Source organism: Mus musculus, chromosome 1, assembly GCF_000001635.26.
Source record: "Mus musculus strain C57BL/6J chromosome 1, GRCm38.p6 C57BL/6J".
Classification (NCBI taxonomy): domain Eukaryota; kingdom Metazoa; phylum Chordata; class Mammalia; order Rodentia; family Muridae; genus Mus; species Mus musculus.
In genome coordinates this window covers 34,747,476-34,773,500 of record NC_000067.6, presented here as the reverse complement: position 1 = coordinate 34,773,500, position 26,025 = coordinate 34,747,476, and the positions used below count along the sequence as shown (strand labels likewise).

Here is a 26,025-nt window from a genome sequence, read left to right as displayed (position 1 = left end):
TCAGAGCCCCTGGTACCCTCCTGTAACCCTGACCTTTACCCCTAGCTGGCCTGAAAAGGCATTTCTTGTGGTGCATTTTACAGCGCATGAGAGTGGCCCAGTAATAGGGTTTAATCCTCTGAGCTACTGTCCTACTAAGTTTAATTTCATTATAAACCAATAGACCACACAGTTTAACTGCAGATCCTGGTATATGCCCCCAGGATGCTAACAAAAATGATTTAAACATCTACTTCAACAAACCAGTCAGAGTCTTTCTCCATTAAGTGCTAGACTGCACAGGGAACAGCTCTGCATTAACCGCCACCCACTGCATCAAGCAGCTCTCTGACCAAGGTTAAGAGCAGCACAGATTGACAACTATAAACATCTAGAATTCAGTCTGACCATAGGACCATTTAGGGAAATAACATCAATAGGTATGCACCTTCGGCTTATTCTCCAACCTTGGGTTTTGACCATATTTCAGTACCAAGCAGATTTCTTTTGGCTTTGGTTTTGTTTAAAAACAGCTTTATAAACATTTCATTTATTTATTTATGGGAAGGGAGTAAATGTGATGTGCATATGTCACAATATCCAGTGTGGAAGTCAGAGGACAGTATGTAGGGATCAATTATCTTTTTCTACCACATGGGGCCCAAGGATCAAACTCAAGTCATGAGGCCTCACAGCAAGCTGAGCCCTCTCCTCACTTCTCCCCCCCACCTTGTCTCAGCCTCCACAGTTCTGGAATCATAGGTTTGTGTACTGCACCTACCCATTCTTTTGCCCACACCCAAAAAGAACTGCATACTGCCTCTCTTTACATACTTCAGGTGTCTTTAAATGGTTTAGAAGAAATGCTTTCTTCTAAGCCACGGATTTAAGGAACAGAGAGAAATTGGTGTTAAGCAAAAAGTATTACACATTTTGGATATAGTCCCTTTTCTTTAAAGGAAAAAAATAGGTAATAAAATAAAATGCTACAAAGCTTTGTTCAAAGCCATCACTTTAATCACTGGCATCAGGGATGCAGATTCAAAAGGTTTAAGGTGAAAATATTGATTGGCTATCAAAAGTAGATGGCAAGATCCTAACACTAAAGGCAATGAAGACTTTGGCTGCAGGACATAAGGAACTTGATCTTAAACTAGCCAGGAAACGTCTTCCCTAATAGCTAGCGTTCACAGTGATGGAAGGTGCCGTGCAGGCTGCGGGGGGAGAAAGACATTCATGCCCGGTGTTGGATCCTATAAGTTACAGTATTGACCTAACAGAGTATGGTGACAGGACTATGGTGCTCTCTCAACTGGATCCGAGACTTCCCCCATAGGAGGGAATTCATGTCTGGTGTTGAAAATATGGTCAAACCTAAGGATGCAGAAGTGCTAGGTCCAAGGTAAGGATCTCTGGATGTTATTTCCTAAATGATCATGTAGCCCAGCTGCTTTCTGGACATTTATATTCACAGGTTTGTGCTACTCTCAACTTTGGTGAGAGACGCATTCTGCTAGTGGGCAGTGGTTAATGAAGAGCTGTTCCTATTCAAGGTGCTGAGAAAAGCAACTATATCAGCCTTTCTCCCAAAGACTTAGAGGAAACCAAGGTGGGGGTGGAGAATATATAAGACCTGGAGGACAGGGAGACGCGCTGGGAAATGCTGCCCTACGGACACAACATGGCTGCACAGCGACTGTGGTTCCCCGCCTAAGAAGAAAGGCCTGTCCAAGGGCAAGCCAATTGAGAAGCCCTGCATGGAAGGGGGAGGGTCTCCTGAGGTCCCTTCCTAACAGGAACTATAGGCTATTATTGATTGTCAGGGGAGAAGAGTCTCTTTTTTGTTTGTTTGTTTGTTTCTTTTTGTTTTTTTTCCGAGGCAAGGTTTCTCTGTATAGCCCTGGCTGTCCTGGAACTCTGCCTGCCTCTGCCTCCTGAGTGCTGATATTAAAGGTGTGTGCCACCACGCCCAGAGTGGCTAACTTATAGCCTACTTGTAGGCTGCCTAGGTCCCAGGAGATGACCCTATATCTATGCAGGTATGGACAGCGCTAATGGGATGCGCAATGGGTTATAACACACAAAAATAGGTAGACAGGACGTTGAAAGGAGCAGTCACTCCCAACATGGAACTGGAGGGAGGAAGGGGTGGTAGATATGATCATGATACATTATGTACATGTATGCATAACCCTTACAATCAAATCACTTCTCAGAGAATCTGAAATGTTCCTATCTTTATTTACCCGGGCTGTATCCATAGGATACCAGATGCATAAAAATCTTCCCAACTCTATCAAACTCTCAAAGCTCACAGGAAACCCCCACAGTCGAGAGCCCAGCCTTAGTAGATCAGGGCAGCAAGGTGAACAAATTGATAGGGCCTATAGGATGGTCTGAGGACCACACGGGGATGGCAGGATGGTCTGAGGGCCACAGGGGGCCTGCAGGATTGTCTGAAGACCACACAAGGATGGCAGGACAGTCTGAGGGCCACAGGGGTTCTGCAGGACTTTCTGAGGACCACATGGGGACTGCAGAGAGTTTACAGAGAAAGTGGAGCTGTTGTGGACCAGCTAACTGCAGGTGATGACTAGCCCCAAACGATTCTGTTTCCTTTACTTTTCTGACTCTTCAGTGTTCCCGGAGAGTTTATAAGGAGCACATGTGTGGTGTTCACACCATTGCAATAACAGTGCTGTATGGTGTGGGGACAAGAAGAGGGACAAGGGTGTCTATCACTGCTAAGCTGCAGAGATGAGCCCTGGCACACAGAGACGGCACAACAATTATAACAATAAGCACATACATTATTTACTACATATACATGCACACACTACACATACCTCCACAGACCACATAAACACGTACGACTACTCCAGGATTCCTAGCTTTCATTCCAGGACAATTCCAGAATGAAGGTGTCTTTAAGAGAGCAGGGAGAAAAATCTGGAAGGCTGTACAGTAGGTTTATGTTCATGCATTTATCCAAGGGTAGCTTTGCCTCAGAGCACCATCTGCAAAGGCTCCTCAGGGTGATCAACAAGGGGGGATCCACAGGAAAAATCAGGGTCCCTGAGGGTTACTGGCCATCAGAGTTCCTTGTCCACAGTAAACAGATAGTTCTATCTTATCTTTCTATCAAAAATTCTTTCACTCATTCCATGAGATTATTACCTCTAATTGATATGCCAGGCATACAATGGGATACATTCTACACAATCATGAGCCCATAATATCATGTTATAATGTCAATTTCATACATGAAATGCCCGAGTGCAGAAAATGAGGCCACTAGTCCGATTGTCACAGTAGCAGAAATATCTGGGATCCAAGTCCAGTGTCTCTGTAGCTCCCAAGTCCAGCCTCTTTCCCACATTGCTCCCGGAGCGAGCATACTGATTGGCTACAGCAAGATCAGTGTCTACAATGAACCAGTACCAAGGCTATGTGCAACAGCTATGTCCCAAGTCACCTACTGGAAGCTTTGGTGGTGTCACAGCAGGTGCAAATGAAAGAGATATAGGAAGAAAGGGAGAAGAGGGAGAGATGCCTCAGCGATTACGAGAGCTAGCTGCAGAAGCCTGACGACCCAAGTCAGCATCCCAGCACCCCTAGGAAATTGTGGGCATGCTTGCACTTGTGCCTGTAGAGCCAGGGCTGTAGAAAGTGGAGACTGGGGGATTGCTGGGACTTGCTAGCTGCCAGCCTAAGTTCTGCAAGAGACCTTGTCTCAAGGGAATTGGGTAAAACTTAATAGAACATAACACCTGAAGTCCTTCTCTGGTCTCTGCACACATGAGTACACATACATGCACATATACATGTATATATGCGACACACACACAAACACCACTATCACCACCAACACCACCAGAAACAGCAGCAGTTATAATATCAAATAGAAAATCCAGAGAGCCCTCTGGGTTGAGAGAGAAATGATAGCACATTTAAGGATTCTGAGCTGCCAGCTGCTTTTCAGGGGAGACCACGCTATTCCCAGCCCCACCTCACACAGCAGTGAAGGTCCCAGGAGCCTCCTGATGATAGACAGAGACAGGAAGAAATGTCCTAGAGCCCACTGAACTAAAAAGGCAGCAGCAAGAGAGGTCCCATGAGGGCAGGGACTTGGAGATAATTAAGCTATTTATTTCCTCTGAGCCTCACATCTCATCTCTGTAAAATCCATTTTCAGAGGAGATAGCTGCAGTGTGGGGTGAAGCAGGGGCATTCATGAAATGATGAAGACCTTGGAGGTGAGCTTCATTCTCCATTGCTGATCCCCATATGGGTCTTGCTAGAAGGTCCTGGAGTTCTATCCTGAGGTCACCATAGCAGCCCTTTGCTCCTTTTGGTGCACATAACAGCTGTGCTTCCATGCTGGTGTAGCTCACGTTCCTCCCTGCCAACTGCCACCCTGCGCTGTTCAGCACAGCCATCTCCCCTACTTGGAGGCTTTAGCACCGTGCCTGGGCTTCACTCTCTAGCAGTCTGTCTTCTCCACTTCCCCTGTGTGAGCAGCATTGTGAATCGAAACAAGCTGTGCAGCAGAGAAATGCCTTCGGGAGTAGAGTCTGGCGGGCTCACACAGAGCTTCACAGGGAGGGGCACCTAGGTCCTCTCCTGGGGTCTGGAGTTGAGAGGAGACATGGCCTGGGTAGGTGGATAGACTTCTGTGCTGGTCCTGTAGCTGGTCCTGTGCATTGTGAGCTTCCTCGGGTGATCTGGGTGACTCCCTCCAGAAAAGATGGAGGAGGTGGACAGAGAAACGCAATGAAAATACACACACACACACACACACACACACACACACACACACACACGAGAAGTCTAACACATTCATGTGGTACAACCATCATACACATGGATGCCACAGATACAAACCACCCACTCACACTACAGATACATACACATGTACCCACCACATATGCATGTGCAAGTACATACTACACACACATGTATATGCATATGCATACATATACACACTATACCTATGTGCATATACACATTACACATGCACACACCATATACATTACATAAATCACAGACCCACAGCACACATAACACAAATACACCACAGATAGGCATACTACACATTTTGCATGCACAGACACACCATACATGAATGCCCATGTTATCAAATATAGCACAGATCACACCACAAACCCATGTACACATTTTAATATATTATAAGCAATTATATTATAATAATATAATAAACACATCTTTTCCTTTCTTTTCTCTCTGGTTCACAAAGAGTTAATGAGTTGCAAACCTCTCACCTGACCAGTGAAAGGTCCTTGAGGCAGAGATAAAAAAGAGACAAGTGTTTATCAGCACAAATAGTAAGAGAGTTACAGAGTAAGAGACCAGTGCTTATTAAAAGCACAAATAAGAAGATTATAGTACCAGCAATTATCAGTCTTTGGCCTTCGTCCAACGCTGTGCCCTGCCCTGCACCATTCTCCTAAAGGCTGGGGCAAGCCCCTGGCAAAGCGAAGCTTGGCCTGGTCCTCCCCCAGTCTGTTGGTCCTGACTATCTGTCTTAGTGAGCACCTCTGCCTCTCAGACTTCCAACTCAAACCTCAGGAGCTATGGATTGATCTGCTGCTCTCCTCGAGGCTCCTTGGGTCCCTTTAGGGAGGACTGGGTGCAGCACAGCTGTGATGGCCAGACTTCACTATCATCCTGTTTCCCAGCATGCTCTGCACCTGATGGCAGGTTGATGGAGAAGGAGAAAGATGGCTAACTGTGGTTGTGATCTGGGTTGAGGCTCTGGGGATTTGTATGAGACTGAACCACGTAGGTTAATATATCTGAATGTATGTTTCCCAGGAGGTTTCCTGAAAGGATTAGGACCCATGACCTTGTTGGAGGAGGCATGTCATTGGGGGTGGATTTGAGGTCTCAAAAGCCCACAACACGCCCAGTCTCTGCCTCTTGCCTGAAGATCAGGGCGTAAACTCTCAGCTACCTGCCTGCCTGGCTTCCTACTTCCCGGCCATGTAGATCTTGGACTAACCCTCTGAAACTGTAAGCAAGACTCCAATGAAATGCTTTCTCATATAAGTTATCTTGGTTATAGTGTCTCTTTACAGTCAATAAAAGAATAAATACAATGGAGGCACTTCTAAACGGCCATTTTGAGACCTATACCCTGGGAAATTGGTCTTAGGCTATGGCTAGACTTCTCCCGTTGTGCTCTGGGATTTCTTCCCCTTTGGCTCATAGACAAGAGCTTTAACATATTCTCTACTTTAGTTCTGTTAGGTCTCCTTCCTTGGGAAGCCCCAGCCCTAATTTGCCACCACTAGCTGGCAATATCAACACATTGTTGAAGTCATTTATTTGCTGATTTATTTGCTTAGCTTCCTTCCCACACCATGCTTGGCATATAGACAGAATGCTGTGGGACTTGCCAAGGGTCAGACCTAGCCAGCTCGGCTTTTGCACAGCTCTGCACTCCTGGCAAAGGTACCTCCTGCAGGGGCCTCTTTGCCTGGGACTTTATCATGCTGGTCTTTCTTCCTCAGATGGACAGCACCTTAAATACCACCACTCTCTTCAGCTCCTGGTATTTTTCTGCCAACATCCCTTCCCCTGTTCCCACTTCTAGCTTTAGGAATGGCAGGAGGCCTTTGTTCAGTGAAGCAGGCAGGCAGGCAGGTGCTAGAGTTGTAGCTGAGAGCTTGCATCCCTCAGCACTAAGAAAATGCCTTACTCTGTACAGATACATCTGATCCTTGTCCAGTGCTGTTCTGTCCCACAGGGAATAGGGACCAGTAGAAACATCAGCATTTCTGCTACCTCTGCCTACACTGCTGCAGTGGAGGGTCTGAGGCTAGACCATCCCCAGTCACATACTCTATGGGAATGTCTTAGACTACAGACCACAGTCCTATAGTGCCTTCAGCTGCAGTGAGGGGTTAGAGGTTGGTCCATTACTGGTGGTGGTAGTTAATACTGACTGCCAGTTTGAGAAGATTTAGAATCACCTACAGCATGCTTTTGAGAGATTTTCTAGATTAGGCTAATTGAGGTGGGGAAACCCATCTTAACTCAGGCTGGGGCCCCGCCCCGGCGTGAGTAAAAAGGACAACACCATCTGAACTTCAGCATTTGTCATGTGACCAGCTCCCTCCTCAAACTCCTAACACCATGAGTTCCAAGCCACGCTGCACTGTATCCGGAACCAGGAACTGATAAACCCCTTCTTCCTTCCATATGGTCAGGAGCCATCATAGGACAAGCTAATAACTAGCAGGTGATCATCTTGAGATGACCACCTTAGATTAACCTTTACAACAGACCTCCAGTAGGCAAGGCCCAGGAGAAAATCATTTTAGGAAAGAATCCTGCTATTAATATGCTTTCCTGGCTATTATTAAACATAAATAACAACCAGTAGGTATTAGCCCTCCCTTTTGAGCAGATCTATGAAGATCTACTGTCTTGTAGTGATGCTATGTAGGCAAATATGATTTCTTAATTCTTAATGATGATCCTATAAGAATTCCTAAAATCATATCAATGTTTATTAAGCTCTTTTAAAGTGGGACTGCCATTAGGTCTTTTTTCTGACAGTCAAAACTGCAATGAGAACTCTGCCAGTCTCCCAAGTGTCACCAGTTAGTTAATTGCTCTTAGATACTAACCAGACTTTCTACTGCTCAGAACACAATCCAAGAGGTTGTAAAACAATTAACCAAGGTTCATAAAAAGGGAACTAGCCATTTATTATAGGTGCTAGGACAGAAGATAAAGTATTAACTGGGCTTAACTATACAAAACTTGACTAATAACTTAGTTATGGTTTTAACCCTTCAGTGAACCTGTGGAGCTGTGACAGGTGATGAGCGTTTAGGCAGATAATTGCTCCTAATGGATACGCATGTAAACCTTCCGTTGTAAAGTTCTTATTCAACTTGTGATTTGAATTTATGTGTAAAATTGTGATGACCTTTTTACCATGTGATCATGTGTTCTGAAAGATGTATAAGTGCTGAGGACAAAGAGAAGCATCAGAACTGAGCTGAGGAGAGAAGTTTCCCCGGCCCCACTTAGGATCTTTCCGCTTTCCCCCTTTCTTAGATAGCTTTCATAGGTAAATCTTTACAACTTAGAAATAAATGCCATCATCACTTTTCAAAGTGTCCCCTTTTTCTTCCTGCGACTTTTACATGCAGGCTGAAAGTCGGCTACTTTACTTAATTTCCCACTGTTAGGCTACAGGTGTCAGGTGTCAATAGCCTAAGCCAGGAGCTTTTTACCCTCAGAAAAAGCAAGAGAGTTTTTAAGGGCTTTTCAGTATAGTTAGAGAGCCAGAACATCTGTCCGGAGTCCCTCAGTCTTTAAAGCCACACCAGCGTCCTATCTGTGCCCCGTCTCTACCCTCTCCAGGTTGGGAGGTTCCCAGCACCATAGTTTCTCTCGTCAAGATGTTTTATCGCCTTGACAGAAAAGTAACCCAGACACCAGTCACACTCTATAAAGAATGCTTTAGTCACAGTACATGCCACGGGTACCATGGTGGTCCCGTGAGATTATCATGGAGCTGGAAACCACTTTTGCCCATTGTCACCACCGTGGTAAGAATCCTAGCTCCATGGGCACTCGCAGTTTGCGGTGACCCACTCGATGCTCAATTGTACAGAGTCTATCAATATGGCCACATACAATAATACGGCCACATACAATAATATGGCCACATACAATAATACGGCCACATACAATAATACGGCCACATACAATAATACGGCATGCTGCTGTTCCCCAGATTCCCTAATGCTGACTCTCTGCTGTCATCTAAAGTGCCTTCCTTCAGCTTAGGAAAAATGTTTACAGTAGAACAGCAGTGCTGTGTGGGGATAATAGTGACACTGTCCCCTGCTATACTGAGCACTGAACACGGGGCTGTGGGCCTGCTAGGCAAGCACCCTATTACTCAGCCACAGCCCTTTTTATTTTGAGTGAGGGCTCACTAAGCTAAGTTGCCCCCGCTGGCCTCATGCTCACTTTGTAGCCCAGGCAGACTTTAGTGTTCTCTCTGCCTCGACTACCTGAACAACCACAATTACAGGACTGTGGTTCCAGCCCTGCCATTACCACAGCCCCTAATTCTGTTCTTTCCTTTTGTTTGGTTTAAATATTTATTTTATTTAAAACACTTCCATGAGACACAGTTTGATCATTGACCATATTCTTCAACCTCCTCCAGTTCTCCCATAAACCAATCCACTTAATGTTCTGTCTCTATCACACTTTCTCTCTATCACTCTATCTCTATCACTTTCTCTCTACCTATTTCTCTCCCTATCTCTTTATATCTCCATCTCTTTATCTCTCTGTCTCTTTTTCTCTCTATCTCTCTCTCTCAAAAAAGAAAAAAGAAAAAAAGAAAAAAAAGAAAAGAATAGCCCAAATAGGAAAACAACCACAAGAAATCAAAACAGGCAAATTAATTAGAAAGAAAGAAAAGAAAATCACTAAGACAAAAAATACCAAAACAAAGTAAAAAGTGTGTGTGTGAGCGTGTGCAAACACACACACACACACACACACACACACACACAAATCACAAACCTGTAGAGTCTATTTTGTGTTAGCCAACTACTCCTGGGCATTGTGCCTGCCCTGGAGTGTGGTTGATACACACAGTAGCATGCCATTGGAGAAAACTGATCTTCTCTTTCCCAGCAGGTATCAAAAAAAATTTAATTTTTAAATTAATACACACCTGTGCATACAGGCATGTTCCCACCAATGCTTACAGAGGCCAGATCTGAAGCTGAAGTTATCAGAGGTTGTAAAGTGAGCCATGTCGGTGCTGAGAACCACACTCTGGTTGCTTGGTTGCTTGTAGCCGCAGATAGCATTTATAAATGCCAAGCTATGTCTCCCAGCCTTGAATGTTGGGTTATTCTGTTTACCACAGTGCTAGAAAGTCTATGTTTTTCTCAACCTACTTTAATAACATTTCACCCTCCCCTCTAGCCCACCACCTACCAGAGGTAGTAGAAAAGAAAGGGTATTAGGAGAGGGGGAAAGTAGACCTGTTTAGAAACAGTTTTTTTGGGTGACTCCAATCTTCACTGTTCTCAGCCCAGTCCAGTAGCAAACACCAAACATGAATCAGCAGCTGCAGTCCAGTATACTCAGCAGACACTACACACATGAATCAGCAAGGGTAATCCAATCCAGAAGAAACCGCACCAGCTCGAGTCTACAGAAGCGGCAAGAAGCCGCAGGAACCTCAGGAGAAGTTCTTTGGTGAGTCTCTACGAAGTCACAAGTGGAGCTCAGCCACTCAGTGTAAGGTGAGCGAATACATGCGTGTCATCAGCAAAGACTAGTGACACAGAGTAAGGCAAATCGACACCAATCCAACTGATGCTCCATCTGCCACTGTCTCTGGGGTCATATTTATATTCATTCTAAACGTCACTCATCCTTTCATGTGTCTGCTATAGCAAAACATCCTTTTACCTGTGTCTGCTTCAGCAAAGCATCCTTCTCACACATCTCTCTTTAGCAAAATATCCTTTTACTTGTGTGCACCAGCAAACCTTAATTTGACACAACTGACTTTCCAGAGAAGCCAGACTTTCCCACGTCACTCTCCACTTTTGCAGCACAAGGATCACAGGCACGTGCACCACCCCCAGCATTTTAACATGAGATGGAAGGTTGTGAATCAGCTATCTACACTCACATGCTGAGAAACTGGAAGACTAGCAAATGAACCCAAAGAAGGAGGGAGACAGAAAACAACAAAGGTGAGAAAGAGGTCGGCCAAACTGGGGCTGGGAAGACGGCTCCATGGGTAAACTGCTTGGGGAACAAGCATGAGAACTGGAATTCAGATCCCTAGCACCCACAAACCAAGCCAGGCAGCATGTTCTTGCAACCTCAGTGGTGGGAAAAGGAGACAGGAGGTCCCCTGGGGCTCACAGGTCAGTCAGCCTTGCTGAATCCATAAGGCCTGGGTTCAGTGAGAAACTGTCTCAATAAGGTAGCAAGAGATAGAAGAAACACCTGATATCAACCTCTGGCCTCCACGTGTGCCTGCAGAAACATGTACACTCAAACATATCTTCATAGGACACCTCCACAAAAGACATCCGTAATTAAAAACAGAAAATCAACAAAGGAAAAAGGTTGCTTCCACATGGAAACATACTACTGTAGAAGCTTCACACACATGCACACACACACACACACACACACACACACACACCGGCATGTATGCATGGGGACTTAGCCTATAAGGAGGAAAATTACCCTCCAACTAGATACCACATGCTAGCAAATGGGTTACATCATTCTTTTTAGTTGTTGGCCAGTGGGGTTCTGTGGTGGTTTGAATAAGAGTGCCCCGCCCCAAAGCTTATATATTTGAATAGCTAGTCCCTAGGAAGTGGCACTACATGAAAGATTTAGACAGATTAGAAGGTGTGGCCTTGTTGAAGTAGGTGTGGCCTTCTTGAAGGAGGTGTGTCACTGGCGGTGGACTTTGAAATTTCAAAAGCCCATGCCTTGCCCAGGTTCTTTCTCTCGGCCTGCAGATCAGGATGTAGCTCTCAGCGACTTCTCCAAGACCATGCTTGTCATGTTTGCCACCATATTCCCTGCCATGATGATAATGGACCGAGCCTCTGGATTAAATTAATTAAATGCTTTCCTTTATAAGAGTTGCTGTGGTCATGGTGTCTCTTCACAGCAATAGAACAATGACTAAGACAAGTCCTACAGACTCCCAAACATTGCTTGTAAGCCAAATGGGTACTGACCTGGAAGCTTCTGCCCTACTGGCTAGCTTTCATGATGCTGGAAGATGCAGTCATGCTACTGGAGGAGGAAAGTAGTCATGGGTCTTGCCCAGCTGTGAACACTATGAGCTATAAACAATGACTGGCCTGGCTAGAGATGCCCACTAATGTAATAACAGCATGGACAGTATTTGAATTAACAATACTTTCTGATTGTACTTAAGGCTTACTCCATGATGAGATTCAACCCATACCTGACACCACTAATAGAGTCAAGAACCCACAGCAAGACAGGTCATAGACCAGAGGGGAAGAGTCTACTATTATTAATGTTGCTAAATGGACATAGTATTAAAATGATTCCTAATGACTTATTACTCCACCTTTAGGTCAGTATATCTTTCAATCCTCATCAGAGAAGCTCCTTGCAGCTGGCTGTTAACTCGGAGACCCACATCTGGCCAATGTGTACAAAAGAGGAGACTCTGGGGTGTTCAATCTTAAATGGGACATTTATTTCACATCTCTCCTCCCAAGGCTTAGGAATCTTCGCAGAAGAGTGGGTAGAGAGATTTAAAGAGCCAGATATGGCAGATGAGTTCAGTAAAACAGTGATTTCTGAATATAACAGGGAAATTGCACATATGAATCCACCGTGACTATGACAACACACACAAAGCCTTCCTAAGCTCACAGAAGAAAATAAAAATTCCCAATATGGAGTGGAGGAGATGGAAAGCAAGTCCCATGCCTGGCTCACTGGTGTTTGACATGGCAGTCGAGTTACTGGCATTTGAGAGCTGATGGGCAAGAGAAAGCATGACCCCTCGCAGATAGACAGTACTCCTGGAGCTTTGCAGAAGTTGCCTGCAGTAAAGAAACTAGAGGGGTAGAGACAGGAGGATCATGAAAAATACAGTGAAAAATACAGAGAATCCAGGTTGAGTTGCTTCTGTGTGTCTAGAGTGAAAAAAAAAATCAATGAGTAATCTCACGCCTACCAGGAAAGGACATCCAGATGGGTGAGTTTTCTGTGTTTATAGTGGGACTGCAGTTGTAACGTTAGTGGAGCTACAAGCTTTCTCTGTGCGACTGTGTGTTTACACATCTGCAAGTCAGAAAGGTTTCTTCCTCTCAGAGTGCAGCATGGAGCAATTTCCTAACTCCAGATACTGTTGCCACATTTTATACCAAATCCCCCTGATCCAAGGGATACAGAGATAAAAACAAGCACTCAGGCAAAATGACTATTCCTAAAATTACCAGGAATTAAAGATATAGAACCTCAAATGATTAAGCAGGGGAACCAAAACCAAAACAAAACAAAAAACCTGAGAAAATCTTGCAAGAAATAACTTGAGATTTTTAATGTGTCATGGTCACAAGGTTTACTTAAAACGTTGATAAAGAAGACTAGCTTAATTTTCAGTTTAATAGATGCTGCTATGTCTTGTCATTTTAAAGAAGTTTGTGTGTATGTGTGTACATAGTGTCTGTGCATGTCTGTACATGTTTGTGTGCACATTGGAGGCCTGAGGTTGATGGTTGGTCTCTTCCACAGTTACTCTTTACCTTTGTTTTCTCGATAAGGTCTCTCACTGAATCTGTTTCCCAAATGGCTAGAGTCTCTGGCAAGCAAACTTTAGGGAGTGTGTGAGATAGTTTTATATCAATTTGGCCCAAGCTATGGCCATCGAAGAGAAGGGAACCTCAGTTGAGAAAATGCCCCCATAAGAGCCAGCTGTGGGAAAGCCTGGAGGGCATTTTCTTAATTAGTGACTGATGGGGAAGGGGCTATGATGGGTGGTGTCATCCCTGGGCGGGTGGTCCTGGGTTCTATAGGAAAGCAGGCCGAGCAAACCATGGAGAGCAAGCCAGTAAGCAGCACCCTCCATGGCCTTTGCATAAGCTCCTGCCTCCAGGTTCCTGCCATGTTTGAGTTCTTGTCCTGACTTCCTTCAATGAAGAACTGTGATGTGGAAGTGTAAGCCAAATAAACCCTTTCCTTCCCAAGATGCTCTGCTCGTGGTGTTTCACAATGGCAGTAGAACCCCTAAGGCTCTCCCTGCTTCCAGTGTTGGGGTTACAAGTATGTGCCACTATGCCTGACTTTTACAGGGGTTCTGGGAATTTGAAATCAGGTCTTTAAGTTTGTGCAGACACCTCTTTTCTGGTTTATTAATGATGAACATATTTATAAGTTTTTTTTTATTCTGTGTGCATACGTCATTCTTAAAGTTATGTGGGCTTTCTGATGGAACAAGCTAGAGTTAACGCTTACGATTATAAAATGAACATTTATGTTTAATCAAACCTAATCACCACCCTGGCTAATCTCCCACTGTGAGGTAGAGAGACAACTTGGGAGATAATTTCCACAATTTTCAGGTAAATTAGAGCTCTGTGCTAACTAATGGATACTGAACTGATGCCATGGTCATTTCAAAGATAAAATCCCGAGCTGCTAATTACTAACCACGTTTTTTCCCACACACTCTCCACTGTCTGAGTGTTACAGACAGGTTGTATGTTAAGTTGGTTAATACTTGTTTTTCCTTTTTTTTTTTTTTTAAGTTTTAGATGTACCATGACATCCGTAGAAAGATGAAAGCTGTAGATCTCTCTAAAGGGAATTATTTCTTATGCTCTTAGCTGCCTATGGCCTGAAGAGCATTTATCCATCATTCATTTATTTAGACCAGCTGTCACTATTGCCACCCGGGCTGCTCTTGAACTTGGTATCATCATCTTCCTTCAGCCTCCTAAGTGCTGGGATTCTAGGGGTTTACCGTTACTGGCAGCTTAAGGAGTTTTTAAATAATGTTTTCCAAAAAAACCTAATAAAATACTTTAATATTACTCATTACATTAAATATTTATAAAATTAAATTAAATCATATTTAATTAATAAATATACTTTATTTAATAAATACTACACTTAATATGAAATACTGTACTGGCTAAAAGTGAAAGCATTTGGCTTCCACTCTGATAAGGCAGATTCTTCTGTTCCTAACAAGCTGTGGTCAATTGCTGTTACTCTGTCTCATAATTCACACACCAGAAAGTCTGTGGGTCACAATCATCACTGACTTGATGTTACCTCGTTATGCTCTTTATAATTAAAACAAACAAACAAAGTAACCCTAGAAGTCCCCTACTGAGGAAAGAGTTGAGATCCTTTGCAATCATTTTTATTTAAAATACTTTGTCACCAAGCCGGTTAAGTAGGCAAACAGGTGGTGTCTTGGTAAGTAACTGTGGTTGCCGTGTAAGCATAAAGATACAAGTTTGAATCCCTGAAGCACTCACAGAAAACACTCTGTATGAGACTAACTCAGAGACAGGAGGGTTAAGGCGTTTCATTGGCTACCAGCCTAGCTATGGGTACATTGAGAGATCCTGTCTCAGGGGAATCAGGCAGAGTACAAGAACAGGATGCCTGATGTCTTCCTCAGCCTCTGCATGTGCAGAGGTGCACATACTGATATATACAATCGCACACACACAGAGAGTCAAGCATTCTTCTTGGTCGCTCTTGATCTCAGCTCAGTCAGCATTCAGACATAACAGCTCTTGATAAGGACAATGTACTAAATGACAACCTTTGCCTGTATCTCTGAGACTTCCCAGAAGACCTATGGAAAGCTGTGTAAAACATTTCTTCTTTCACCTGTACAGAAAACAAACACTGAAGCGTGTGTAGTGTGCCACTACGGGTGGATGGCTAGAGAAGAGACATCAGACGCTAAGAGGTGCTTAGCTTTTCCTGGGCTGAAGCCATAGGGGTAAAGTGACAGCAATATCTCAGAAACTATACAATCCTGTGTGTTGCCTGGTGACACGGAGGTGCCTAGCTGTCCCTGTGTGATGTCACTTGCCAGAGCCCTGGTGCTGCTCTGTGTTGCGTCAAATGAAAGAATGGTGTCTTCAATCCTCATGTCACTGATGCACAAAATGCTGGTGGGGTCTCAGCTTGGTCTCTTCAAGCTCGACTCTAGCTTTTGACCCATCAGTGGGCTACAGCACTGACTTCCCATCATCTCCCTACAGATGCAGTGGCAAATGGCTGCTCTGCCTCACTCCATCCTCGTGAAATCTATGGCTGTCCCTCACATTACCTTGGTGTGTTCTGACCATGTGTGTGCTCACATAGTCATGAGAGAGCCTTATTTTTGAAAATTATCACCGTATTAGTTATTATAGAAAAATACTCTGACCAAAGCAACATAAGAAAGAAAATGGTTTGGGTGTTTTTGTTTGTTTCATTTGTTTGATTACAGTTCCAGATAGAATTCACCATAGCGACATCCAGGCAGTAGGGTGAGAAGTTGGCTGACCATACACAGGAATGGGGGGGTGGGGGGAACAGGAACTGGAATAAGACTATAAAACCTCAAAGCTTATCCCAACCCACCCCTCCAATGTCATTCTTCCAGCAAGGTTCCACATCCTAAAAGCTCCCAAACCTTCCCAAGCAAGTTCAGAGGTCAAAGGATCAAATCTACAAGCCAATGAAGGACTTTGGAGGTCTAATGAGGTCCTTACAGCCACCTGCCATCTTTCTTTCTTTTTTTTTTTAATTCAAAAACAATTTTTATTAGATATTTTCTTCATTTACATTTCAAATGCTATCCCAAAAGTCCCCTATACCCCCCCCCTGCCCTGCTCCCCAGCCCACCCTGCCATCTTCCATACACAGTTAATAGTTTTATAGTACAGTTTTGTTGCTGTTGTTTGTCTCATTCTGATGCTTCGGCTGCCAGCCCGAATGTTTATTTTTTGGCAAGAAGATGGGCTCAGAGCCCAAAAGGATCCTGCCAGGTATATTCAGGTGCAGGCTTCTAACTAAGCCAGGGGCTGGAGAGTCCTAGGGGGAAAATGATGGCTGCAAGCAGGATGGAGCTGAGTGAGAATTTTAAAAAAACAAATGAGAGGCTGTGGAGGGGATGGCTCAGTGTGTAAGGGCATTTGCTGTGCAAGCAGGAAGACCTTCTCTGGCCCTCATACTTAAACAAAACAAAATAAAAACAAACAAGACAAAAAACCCAAAAAACCAACAACAAACAAACAAAAACCAACCAAACCAAAAACAAGACAAAACAAAACAAAACAAAACAAAACAAAACAAAAAATCAGCACAGCATCATGCCAGAGCAGAAACAAAGAGCTGCTAGAGCTTCCTCCACCCTCCTAGCTTGAGATTCAGTGAGAGTCCCTGTTTCGAAGGAGTAGGAAAGAGAGCAGTAGTCCTCTGGCCTGGGCATGAATCCTGTACACACAAGCTTTTACACAGGCACCCCACCCTGCGTATGCACACAAAGAAAGCCAGTGCATTTAGGAAGGATGACCCTGGTCTTTATTTGGAACACTGCTGACATTTTAATGCAGTGTTTCTGAATTCGTAAAGAGCTCCTTCTAACGATAAATAATCCTTAATTCACCAACAGCCATTTAGACCTGGCTTTTGGAAACTGAAACCAAACATTTCTATATGTGATACATTATTTCCTTACTATACCACACCAGGCCGACCCTAGATTTTGAGAACTCTTCTCGACTATTCTTATTTTCGTGGGTATATAATTACAGGCTTAGTAAGACATCTGTCCTCCCTCACGAGCCCTCGCATCTCTCTAAGAACCTGTATGTAGTTAATGGTAGCTGTGGGAAGGAGAGATGTTTTCTTCAGTGGTGTAGCCACTGGTAAGATGCTCATATTGTGTTATGGCTCATCATCCACACTCCTGCAAGCAACCTTAAACTCATCAGAACACACACACACACACACACACACACACACACACACACACACAGCATGGATGAAGAACAAAGTGCCCTGCCATAAAGGCTGCTGTTAGTGGTTTACAGCTGCTTGGGTGTCTGTCTTTAACAGAGCATCCTTCTTAAACAGGCTGGTCCAGCCTGGGCACTGTAATCAGTATCTCCAATCGTTGCCTTCCTAACATGGAGACCAGACTACTTTTAGATGACTTGTTACTGTGTCTCAATCATCCATCATGATGGGTTTCGTGAATGCAGACAATGTCCCGGGCATATCCATCCCTACCCTTCACTTCCTACTCCCATCATTCCCTTTCCTAATTAGCTGAGAGCTCTGGAAGCTACAGGGCTAGGGGTAGGAATGGTGGGGGTAGGGGTGTGTGGGAGAGTGGGGGTAGTGAAGGGAGGGAGGCAAAAGGGGGTAGTGGAAAGTCCACCCTCTAATCTAATGCTAATCTAATCTAATCTAATCTAATGCTAATGCTGTCTGCACTTGCTCCTCAATTGCAAACCCAGGCCCTAGTACTCTCCTTGCTGCTCTTTCTGGGAACTTTCCAAACCACTTGGCAATAATCTAGTTGTATGTGGTGGGTGTTTTGTTTTTGTTTTTGTTTTGTTTAGTTTGTTTTGAGACTTAGCCTATGTAACCCAGGTTTGTCTCAAATCTAAGCATACTTAGCTTTTATGGTGCTGGGGTGTGGTGCCAGGCTTCCTTCATGCATGTTAGGTGAGCATTTTACCCACTGAGCTGTATTCTAGCCCCAGTACTAATTCAGCTAAGGATTAGCTAGGAATACCTTCCTAGCAATCATCTTTCTTAAGAGATAAGTTCAAGTCTCAAGCAAGGGCTTTGTTGCAGTCATATGACCAAACAGAAAACAGCATGCTACACATACCAGCTTCGTGGGAGTGTCCGGCTCAGAAAGACGCCTCTAAGCTCAGACATGGAGCTTCACAGAGTTTACTAGAAAAGGTTAGTAGTGGCTTGAACGTGCAATGTCCCTCCAAGGCTTAGTCAGTGACTTGTGGAATTACTCTGAATTGTATAGAGTCTTTGGGGAGGTGGAAAATGGCCAGAGGAAGTAGTTCCCTAGGGGCTGTGGAGCTGTGAGGGTTATATCTGGCTACTGTTTGCAGCCTTCTTGCTTGTTCCCTGGCCAGCTGTGGTGTGAGGAGGCTCAGACACACACTCCACTGACATGGGCTCCGACGTACCTTTCCACCAGCACATCTGTCTGACACGATAACCCAAACAACCCTTTAGGCTGCTTCTATCCAGTATACTGTAACAGAGGCACAGAATGTAACTAATACAGCACCAGGCGTTTTATTTTAGTCTTAAAGTCATTTATAATTCATTTGAATTTTTCTCTACTCTTGATACTATAGAAAACCAGTGACCAAATGAATGCCATAGTGAAGGAACCAGGTCAAGCCAATGTTATTTATAGTAGGGGGTAATGAGAATTCATCTGCTTAGTTTGAGAGAGCACCGACAACCAGGTCTTAATCAAGGTAAATCATGATGCTGTCTTCCTACCCTCCCTCCATATAAAAACTGAAAGGGGAGGAATCATGAACCTCTGTCTGAGGGACTGTAGGCGGCTAGAAAGATGTAAGGCATTTTTTCCAGTGCTATAGTCACTAGCAAGGTACTTATAACCCTGTACCCATGATCCTGTAAGCAATCCCAATGAAAGACAGACAGACAGACAGACAGACACACACACACAGAGAGAGACAGAGAGAGAGAGAGAGAGAGAGAGAGAGAGAGAGAGATTTGCCTGTCTCCTCCATCCTGATATTGTATTTTTCCTCCTCACTTGACACATACACACAGACCTGTGATTTGAAGTTCTGTTTTGCTGTAACTGCTAAAAATTCATAACCCTGGAGAGTGTGTGAGCTTCCAAAACACTATTCCACGGTGCCCACTGAGCTTGCTCCACTCCCAGCACACACATCACAGCACAGCATATCAATCCAGGCCTGAAGCAGCTCAGATGCAGCAAGTCACTGCCTTCCTCTAATTCTGTTTAGGGCTTAATCCCTCCTCCCTTCACAGGAGTGAGTGCTCCTCCCTAGCAGTCTTTCTCCAGCGAGATCACTTGGTCTGAGAGGAAAATCTACAGAGTTACTCAAGGGCTTGTTTTCTCAGTTCTCTGCAAGGATGGCACACACTGTAGGCGGGAAGAAAATGAATTCACCGAGTTCTGTGGCTGTCTCTGTGATCGGGAGCAGTTCTGCCTAGGAATCTAGATGAGAGACACTGGTGATGTCAGATTTTCACACAAATCGGCCTCATACATAGAAGGACCTTCTAAGTTTAGCACCCATTCCTGGTCAGGCAAGGTTTGACTACCACAGCAGGGAATAGGGGGCAGAGGATGGGAGTGGAGCAGGAAGGATGTAGATGTGACTGGAACTTCCCGCCCCAGCACCTCTGGATGCTGTCCAAGGATGTTGTCTTGTCTGTATATAAGGTAGTTAATAAATCGATTAACGTGTGGATCTGAATATATGTATACAATTCATATATTAGAATATGTAATAATAGATCAGCTTACAAACAATGCTACAGATAGAAATAGGATTGAAAAATAGTCAAATTTGAAGCTTATTGTAAGTTTGATAGGATTTATGGCAATTCAGTGTCAGCTAGTAATTATATATTCTGCATTAGAATAAAAAATAATAGCAGGGGTAGAAGGCTTAGGATAAATAAAAATTTAATTCATGTAGTATATAAGGGAACGTTAATATATTTAGTTAGATTCGTTATAGAAATAAAGAGCGGTATTATAAGTAGAATAAAGATTATAATAATTGAGGATGAAACTATATTTATTATTTTTATTTGGAGTTGCATCAAGGTTTTTGGTTCCTAAGACCAATGGATTACTTCTATCCTGTAAAAGTAAGAAAGCCATGTGATTAAACATGCGGACATGAATTAGCAGTTCTTGCATGCTTTCTTGGTAAATAAGGAGGATTATCTCCTGTTATTAGATTCACAGTCTAATGTTTTTTAAAACTATATTTACATAGTGTTAAGCCTGTAATAAGTTTAGGATTAATAGTTAATAAAATAAGTGGAATAATATGAAGGGCAATGAGTGTAAGTTCTCATGTATGTGAAGGTTGTAAATTATTTATATGATTAATTAGCTTGCCTCATTGGGTTGTAGCAATTACTTTCCAGATACCTCCTGCCATGTGGGGATCTGACATTTGCTTCGGAGTCTCCAACAACCCTGACTAATGTTGCACTCTACTCTGTGGTCATATATTGCAAGACAGCTCAGAACCACTCAAGAAGCAGCTCAGTGGAGTGTGTTACCTGGTGCCTACTCCGGACCTTCAGGTAGAGGTCACTACTGTCTCTGGAATTCATCACCCTGCCCCAGTGCCCTGGGCTGGACTTGGGGGTCTTTGGATCTCAGGCTGCCTAACACACCCTTGCCATCTCTGCTTACCCAATTCTGTCTTATTGGTACACAAATTCTGGCATAGAAAGAAAAGGGAAGGGGGCTCTGGGCGTTCAAGTCATGGGGTCATCAAAAAAAGAGTCTGGGCTGGGTTTGCAGTTCTAGAGGACAGAGGAAGTATACCTTCCTACTCCAAAATACAAGGTATGCTTTGGGGTAAAGCCAAGAGAAAGGGCTGTTTGTCGGATTGATTAAAGTCTCTCTGAGGATATTATCTTGCTGCTCAAAAAGGTTCTATTTAAGCTCAAAAGGAGGAGAAACAGTTTCGGGGAGGGGGAGTCATCGAGGGACAAGAGCCATCATAGTGGAAATTGAACGGTGCAGCTGAAGACAACAGTTGGGGTATCAGACTTTTCTGAATTTGAATGCCATCTGTCAAGAGAGAGAGAGAGAGAGAGAGAGAGAGAGAGAGAGAGAGAGAGAGAGAGAGAGAGAGAGAGAGAACTGATAGGAGTTTTGGAATACTAAAAACAAAGGTCTGTAAGTATTTCCTTCCCTTTTCCAAACCTACTATCGAAGGAGATTCATGTGCCTCAAGGGGCCCCGATGGCTCTGCTGGAGCAACTTTTATTGTACCCCTCCTCAACACAGTCCTTGCTCCATCCTGGGGGTGGGTGGGGGTGGGTGAGTGTGTGTGTGTGTGGAGGGAGGGAGTTGCTGCCCGCACGGTCCCCTCGCTCCTGTCTGTCAGTCTTTGATGCACACTTCAGTCTCATCCCTGCACCTGGGTGAGGCCAGCGGCATTCTCAGGCAGAGCATTGCAGAACAAGGAATAACGGGGCGCACTCCCTCCTTGATTTCCCAACAGCAACGGTCTTCCTTCACAGCACTCACTGCTGAGCGCTTCAACACCAACACCGAAATAAAAAGAAACTAACCCAACAATTAGCCAAGGATAGATGGATGATCACCACCCATTAAGTCGCTCCTGACTTTCTCACTCCAAACTCTTCCTCACTGTCCGTACCCAGAATTCTGTTCTTCATGTACACCGGGAGCACTAGGGGGCACACAGTACAGGGAGACCAAAGAGAATCCCATCTGGAGAAAAAAAAAACTTCACTCATGTTGCAGAGCACCCAGGTTGGGCTCCTCCGTCTGAGGCTCAGACCCACACACTCCCCAGCCTGGAGTTGGGGTGAGGGGGGCTGCCCACACAGAAAGGGGACAAGAGGCTGCAGACAGTCAAGAAGGGGTCAAGAGGAACCAACTTCCAGTCTCACTTTAAGCACCCCATTGGGTAGCTGCAGCAGGGATGTTGCAAACAAGTAGCACCCTGGTAATTAGCTGGTCTCAGAAGGGACAGGTAGGTGGTCGGGTAGCTCTAGGAAAAAGGCGGCAGAAGGGCAAGCGGGGGTGGGGGGAGAAGGGGGTCAGGAGATGGGAGGGGAAGCTGCGAAGGGCGAGAGGAGGCTGCGGTGAGGCCAGGGGGTGCGGGAGAGCAGGTGGTGCCCTTACCCGCCGAGGCCGAGCGCAGGCTCTCCAGGCTCCGGGAGCGCGACGGGGCGCCGCGCATGCCCGCAGCGCGGCCACTGCACACCACGCCGCTGCTGTCCGAGTCGGAACCCGGGGACACCCCAGTGCTGCTGCTGCTGCTTGTGCCCAGATCGCCGCTGGTAGGGCCACTGGACTCGCTGGGGCAGCGCGGCGCCCCGGGGCAAGCGGCTCCGAGCTCCAGCCACAGGCCGGCGGGGTCGCCAGCAGCATCCCCGCCGCACTGCCGTAGCTTCGGGTCCCCCGACATCGCGGTGCTCCTCTGAGCAGGCTCGCCGCGGGGCCCCCGGTGCGGGCGCGGGACCCCGTCTGGACACTGCCGGGCGGCCACCCGGCAGGGCGCAGAGCGCGTGGGCCCCGCTGCGGGTCGCCGGCCGGGCGGCGCGCTCTCGCCCGCGCGCACGCAGACCTGGGGCGCGGACGCGGGCCCCGGGCCGCCCTGAGTCCTCACCGCGGCCGCTGCCTTCGGCGCGCGGGCATCAGGGAGAAGAATGCGCCCTGCTGTGGAGCGGGCGAGCGAGCGCGAGGGACGCTCGCTCCTCAAGGGCTAAGAGAGCGCCCCCCCCCCGCCAAGTGCAATCAAAGGGTCCCCGCAGGTAACACCTAGGACGCCCCCCAGCCCCGCAGCCACCCACGCTGGCCTGGGGGCGCGCTCGCCTGGGTGCGCCCTCGTGCACAGGTGAGCGGTGACCGCGGCCCTCTTGACCTCAGTGGTGCCACGAACGAACGGACCCTTTAAAACATAGTGTCACGGGAAAAATGGTTTGACCACAAGGAATCAAAGTTCAGTGACAAACAAAAAACGGGGACGCTGGCAGGTGACAAGGAGCCAAGAGTTACTTGTCCTTTCTGAGAAGGATGTCAGTTGCTTTTTCCCAGACACTCTAGGGCCTTGTTCTTGGAATATACCTGGGGGATGGCGATAAGGAATTACAAAATCAGAGGCAAGATGATGGGGGCATCGGCCTCACCTGGAGCTTGAGAGGTGTGAGGGGAAGTCTTGATAGAAAGAAGCTGACCCTCTCTTCCTTTTCTCTCCTCCCACTTCCTCCTAGCAACAGCACTCTGTGTCCTTGTAATTCTGCTCAAGACTGCTACAGACATTTCAGATGAGAACGACACTGGGCAAGGCAGAAGAGCATGCTCTTGTCCTTGCATCCGGAGAGCTTATTTCTTGAGGCCACCTCCATCCCTAATTGGCATGTGTACTTGGCTCTGCATCACCAGGAACCCTGTATGTTCACAGATCCCAGCCCCTGTGCCCTAAACACTCAGCTGACAGCCTCCAGGGTGTTAAGTTAATTGCAGTTCCGAACAATAACTGGTGTCGGATTTCACTTGATGGACCTCGGAGGGTGTCTTAGCCACGCCCCTAGTCTATTTTACTCATTTTAGGGCTGTGGGGGAGAGTTCATACACTTCCTGGTCCCTTTATATTCAGCTCCCATACTCGAGAGCCTGTCTTCATTCTTTCCTGACCTCGAGAAGAGCAGTTGTCTCCTTTGCCTGCTTCCCGGATTCAGTCTGTCTGCAGGGAGGATCGGTTACCATCTGTAGTTCTCCTAGGCTGTCCTCTGAAGGGTTCTCTGCTGCCAGCGTGAGTCACTCTCCCTCCATGTTGCCTCCATGTGTGCACAAGACTTGCAGATCTACCTCCTGAGTGACAGTTGAGTTGGTTGTTTCTCTGTTGCTCTACCATGTCTGGAAGGCAGCTTCCAGAGAGCTTCTAGCTTCCCACGGAGTTGCCAGAGGGTGCTTGAGAATATAGATCACATCAGGTCGGTCTCCTGCACCACTTTTCCCAAGGGTTCTTTTTACACCCTAGATGACCCCTAAAACCTACACGTTCCGGCTGGACTGGTTTCTGTGCCACCCCCCTCCAACCCCATCCTCGCCATTCCTGTCCTGACTCTGCTCCAGCCTCAGTGGCTACCTTACTCATCTTGCCTCTGGGTTTCTGCACATTCTGGCCCTGGCTTGCTCTGCTCTCTGCAGTCTATGGAATTGGTTCCTCAGCCTTCACATATGGTGCATATCCTTCCTCAGGAAGATGATATTTATTTCGTTCCAGAACTTGCTTCCACTAGTTGGCCATTCTGTGTTTATTCCTTTTCTGAGCTGAGGCTATGCCACCTTACCCCATAGCATTCCTAGACTGTGCACGGCTTTGTCCACAGGCTCCATGTTCCATGAATGGCTGTGGAGGGATGAATGGCATCTGGAGCTGGGCAAATGCCCAGCTAGGTAGAAGGAGACCTCTGCTCTTTTGGGCCAAGACTTTGAGGAGACGGAAGTGTACTCGGGAGCTTATGGTGCCAGGGTTGCAAGTCAGGTAACAGCAAGGGAGCTCCATTGGCCGTCGAGAAGAATGTGCACAAGGCAGATGTTGGAGGGAATATTCCGTGGGGGGTTTCTTAAGTCATGTGATCAATGGCACAGATTAATTCTGAAGCTCCTTGGCTGACTTTCTTGTCTGGATGACCCATCAGTTGATGAGAGGTGAGTATGGAGCTGTATCTGGAGCTACTGGTCCATGCGTGTGCAATGGTGTTTGTTTTTATGAAACTGCACCAGTGTGTGCAGGTAGTGTACAGATACTTACAACGTAACATCTTGACTGATGGACCCCTTTTGTAATATGTGACGATGACCTTTGTCTCTTCTGGCTACTTTTGGTTTGGTTCCTGCTATGTCAGATATAAATTCAGATACCCCCGCTCGTTTTCTGTGTTATTGCTACTAGCCAAGAAGTTAATGGTGGGGAAGAAAGAGCAAATGGCAGTTTCACCTACATAGGGCCAGGAGATGGCACAGTCAAGAACGAGCTTTCCGTGCAAACCGGAGGATCTGAGTTCAATCCCTAGCACATACACAAAGCTGGGTGTCATGGCATGTGTTTGAAGTGTCAGAACTAGGTAAGTAGGCATTGACAAGTACTTCCCTGGTGCTTATTGGCCAGCCAGACTTAAGTGGTGACTTCCAGATTTCAGTGAGGGACCCAGGCTCTAAACACAAGGTGGCCAGTAGACTAGAAATGATATTTGAGGTTGACTTCCACATATACGGGTTCTTGTATCCACATCCACATGCATAAGCGTGCACACACACGGACACACACTCACACACACACACACACACACACACACACACACACACACACACACACACAAAGATTTTGGAGAGACAACTGTGAGAAAGAGTAGTTTTTCTCTCCAGATAATCCACTCTCCTGGATGACTCTGCCGCATGAACTCTTACCTGCTTACAAACTCAAAGCTTCATAATCTGCAGTTATTTCAAACCATTGTTTGAATTCATCAGCAGATACATTCACGCAGAATAAAAAAAAAATTAAGCTTCTGTGATGTGGGTTCCTATCTTGAGCACACACCAAAATAATAATTGTCCAGAAATATCTCAGCACTGGATGCTCTTCCAGAGGACCCCTGATTGGATTCTCAGCATCCACGTGGCATCTCACAACTGTCTTTAACTCCCGTCTCAGGGGATCC

At 45.8% G+C, this 26,025-nt stretch overlaps 1 protein-coding gene and 1 long non-coding RNA gene across 15 annotated transcripts in view; one reads left to right on the top strand and one right to left on the bottom strand.

The window, feature by feature from the left end:
- The window catches only part of Gm32790, a 44,282-nt gene extending 19,053 nt beyond the window's left edge, over positions 1-25,229 (top strand). The window contains exons 3-4 of one of the 5 annotated variants that reach the window (XR_865335.3): positions 10,081-10,248; positions 10,611-25,229. This is a non-coding gene — a long non-coding RNA (predicted gene, 32790). Of the gene's footprint in view, positions 1-10,080 lie in introns of all 5 variants that reach the window. The other 4 variants (XR_865334.3, XR_865333.3, XR_003947771.1 and 1 more) reach the window with 4 other exon arrangements.
- Positions 1-26,025, bottom strand: part of Arhgef4 (Rho guanine nucleotide exchange factor (GEF) 4) — a 134,806-nt gene that overhangs the window by 39,254 nt on the left and 69,527 nt on the right. For 2 of the 10 annotated variants that reach the window (XM_030253609.1, XM_030253613.1), the window contains exon 1: positions 22,478-22,913. The exons of 7 other annotated variants lie outside the window; for them this stretch is intronic. In XM_030253609.1, coding sequence (XP_030109469.1) covers positions 22,478-22,763 — 286 coding nt within the window. In that variant the 5' untranslated portion in view covers positions 22,764-22,913. Of the gene's footprint in view, positions 1-22,477; positions 22,914-23,484; positions 23,782-26,025 lie in introns of those variants that run through there. One more of the 10 variants, XM_030253611.1, reaches the window with a different exon arrangement.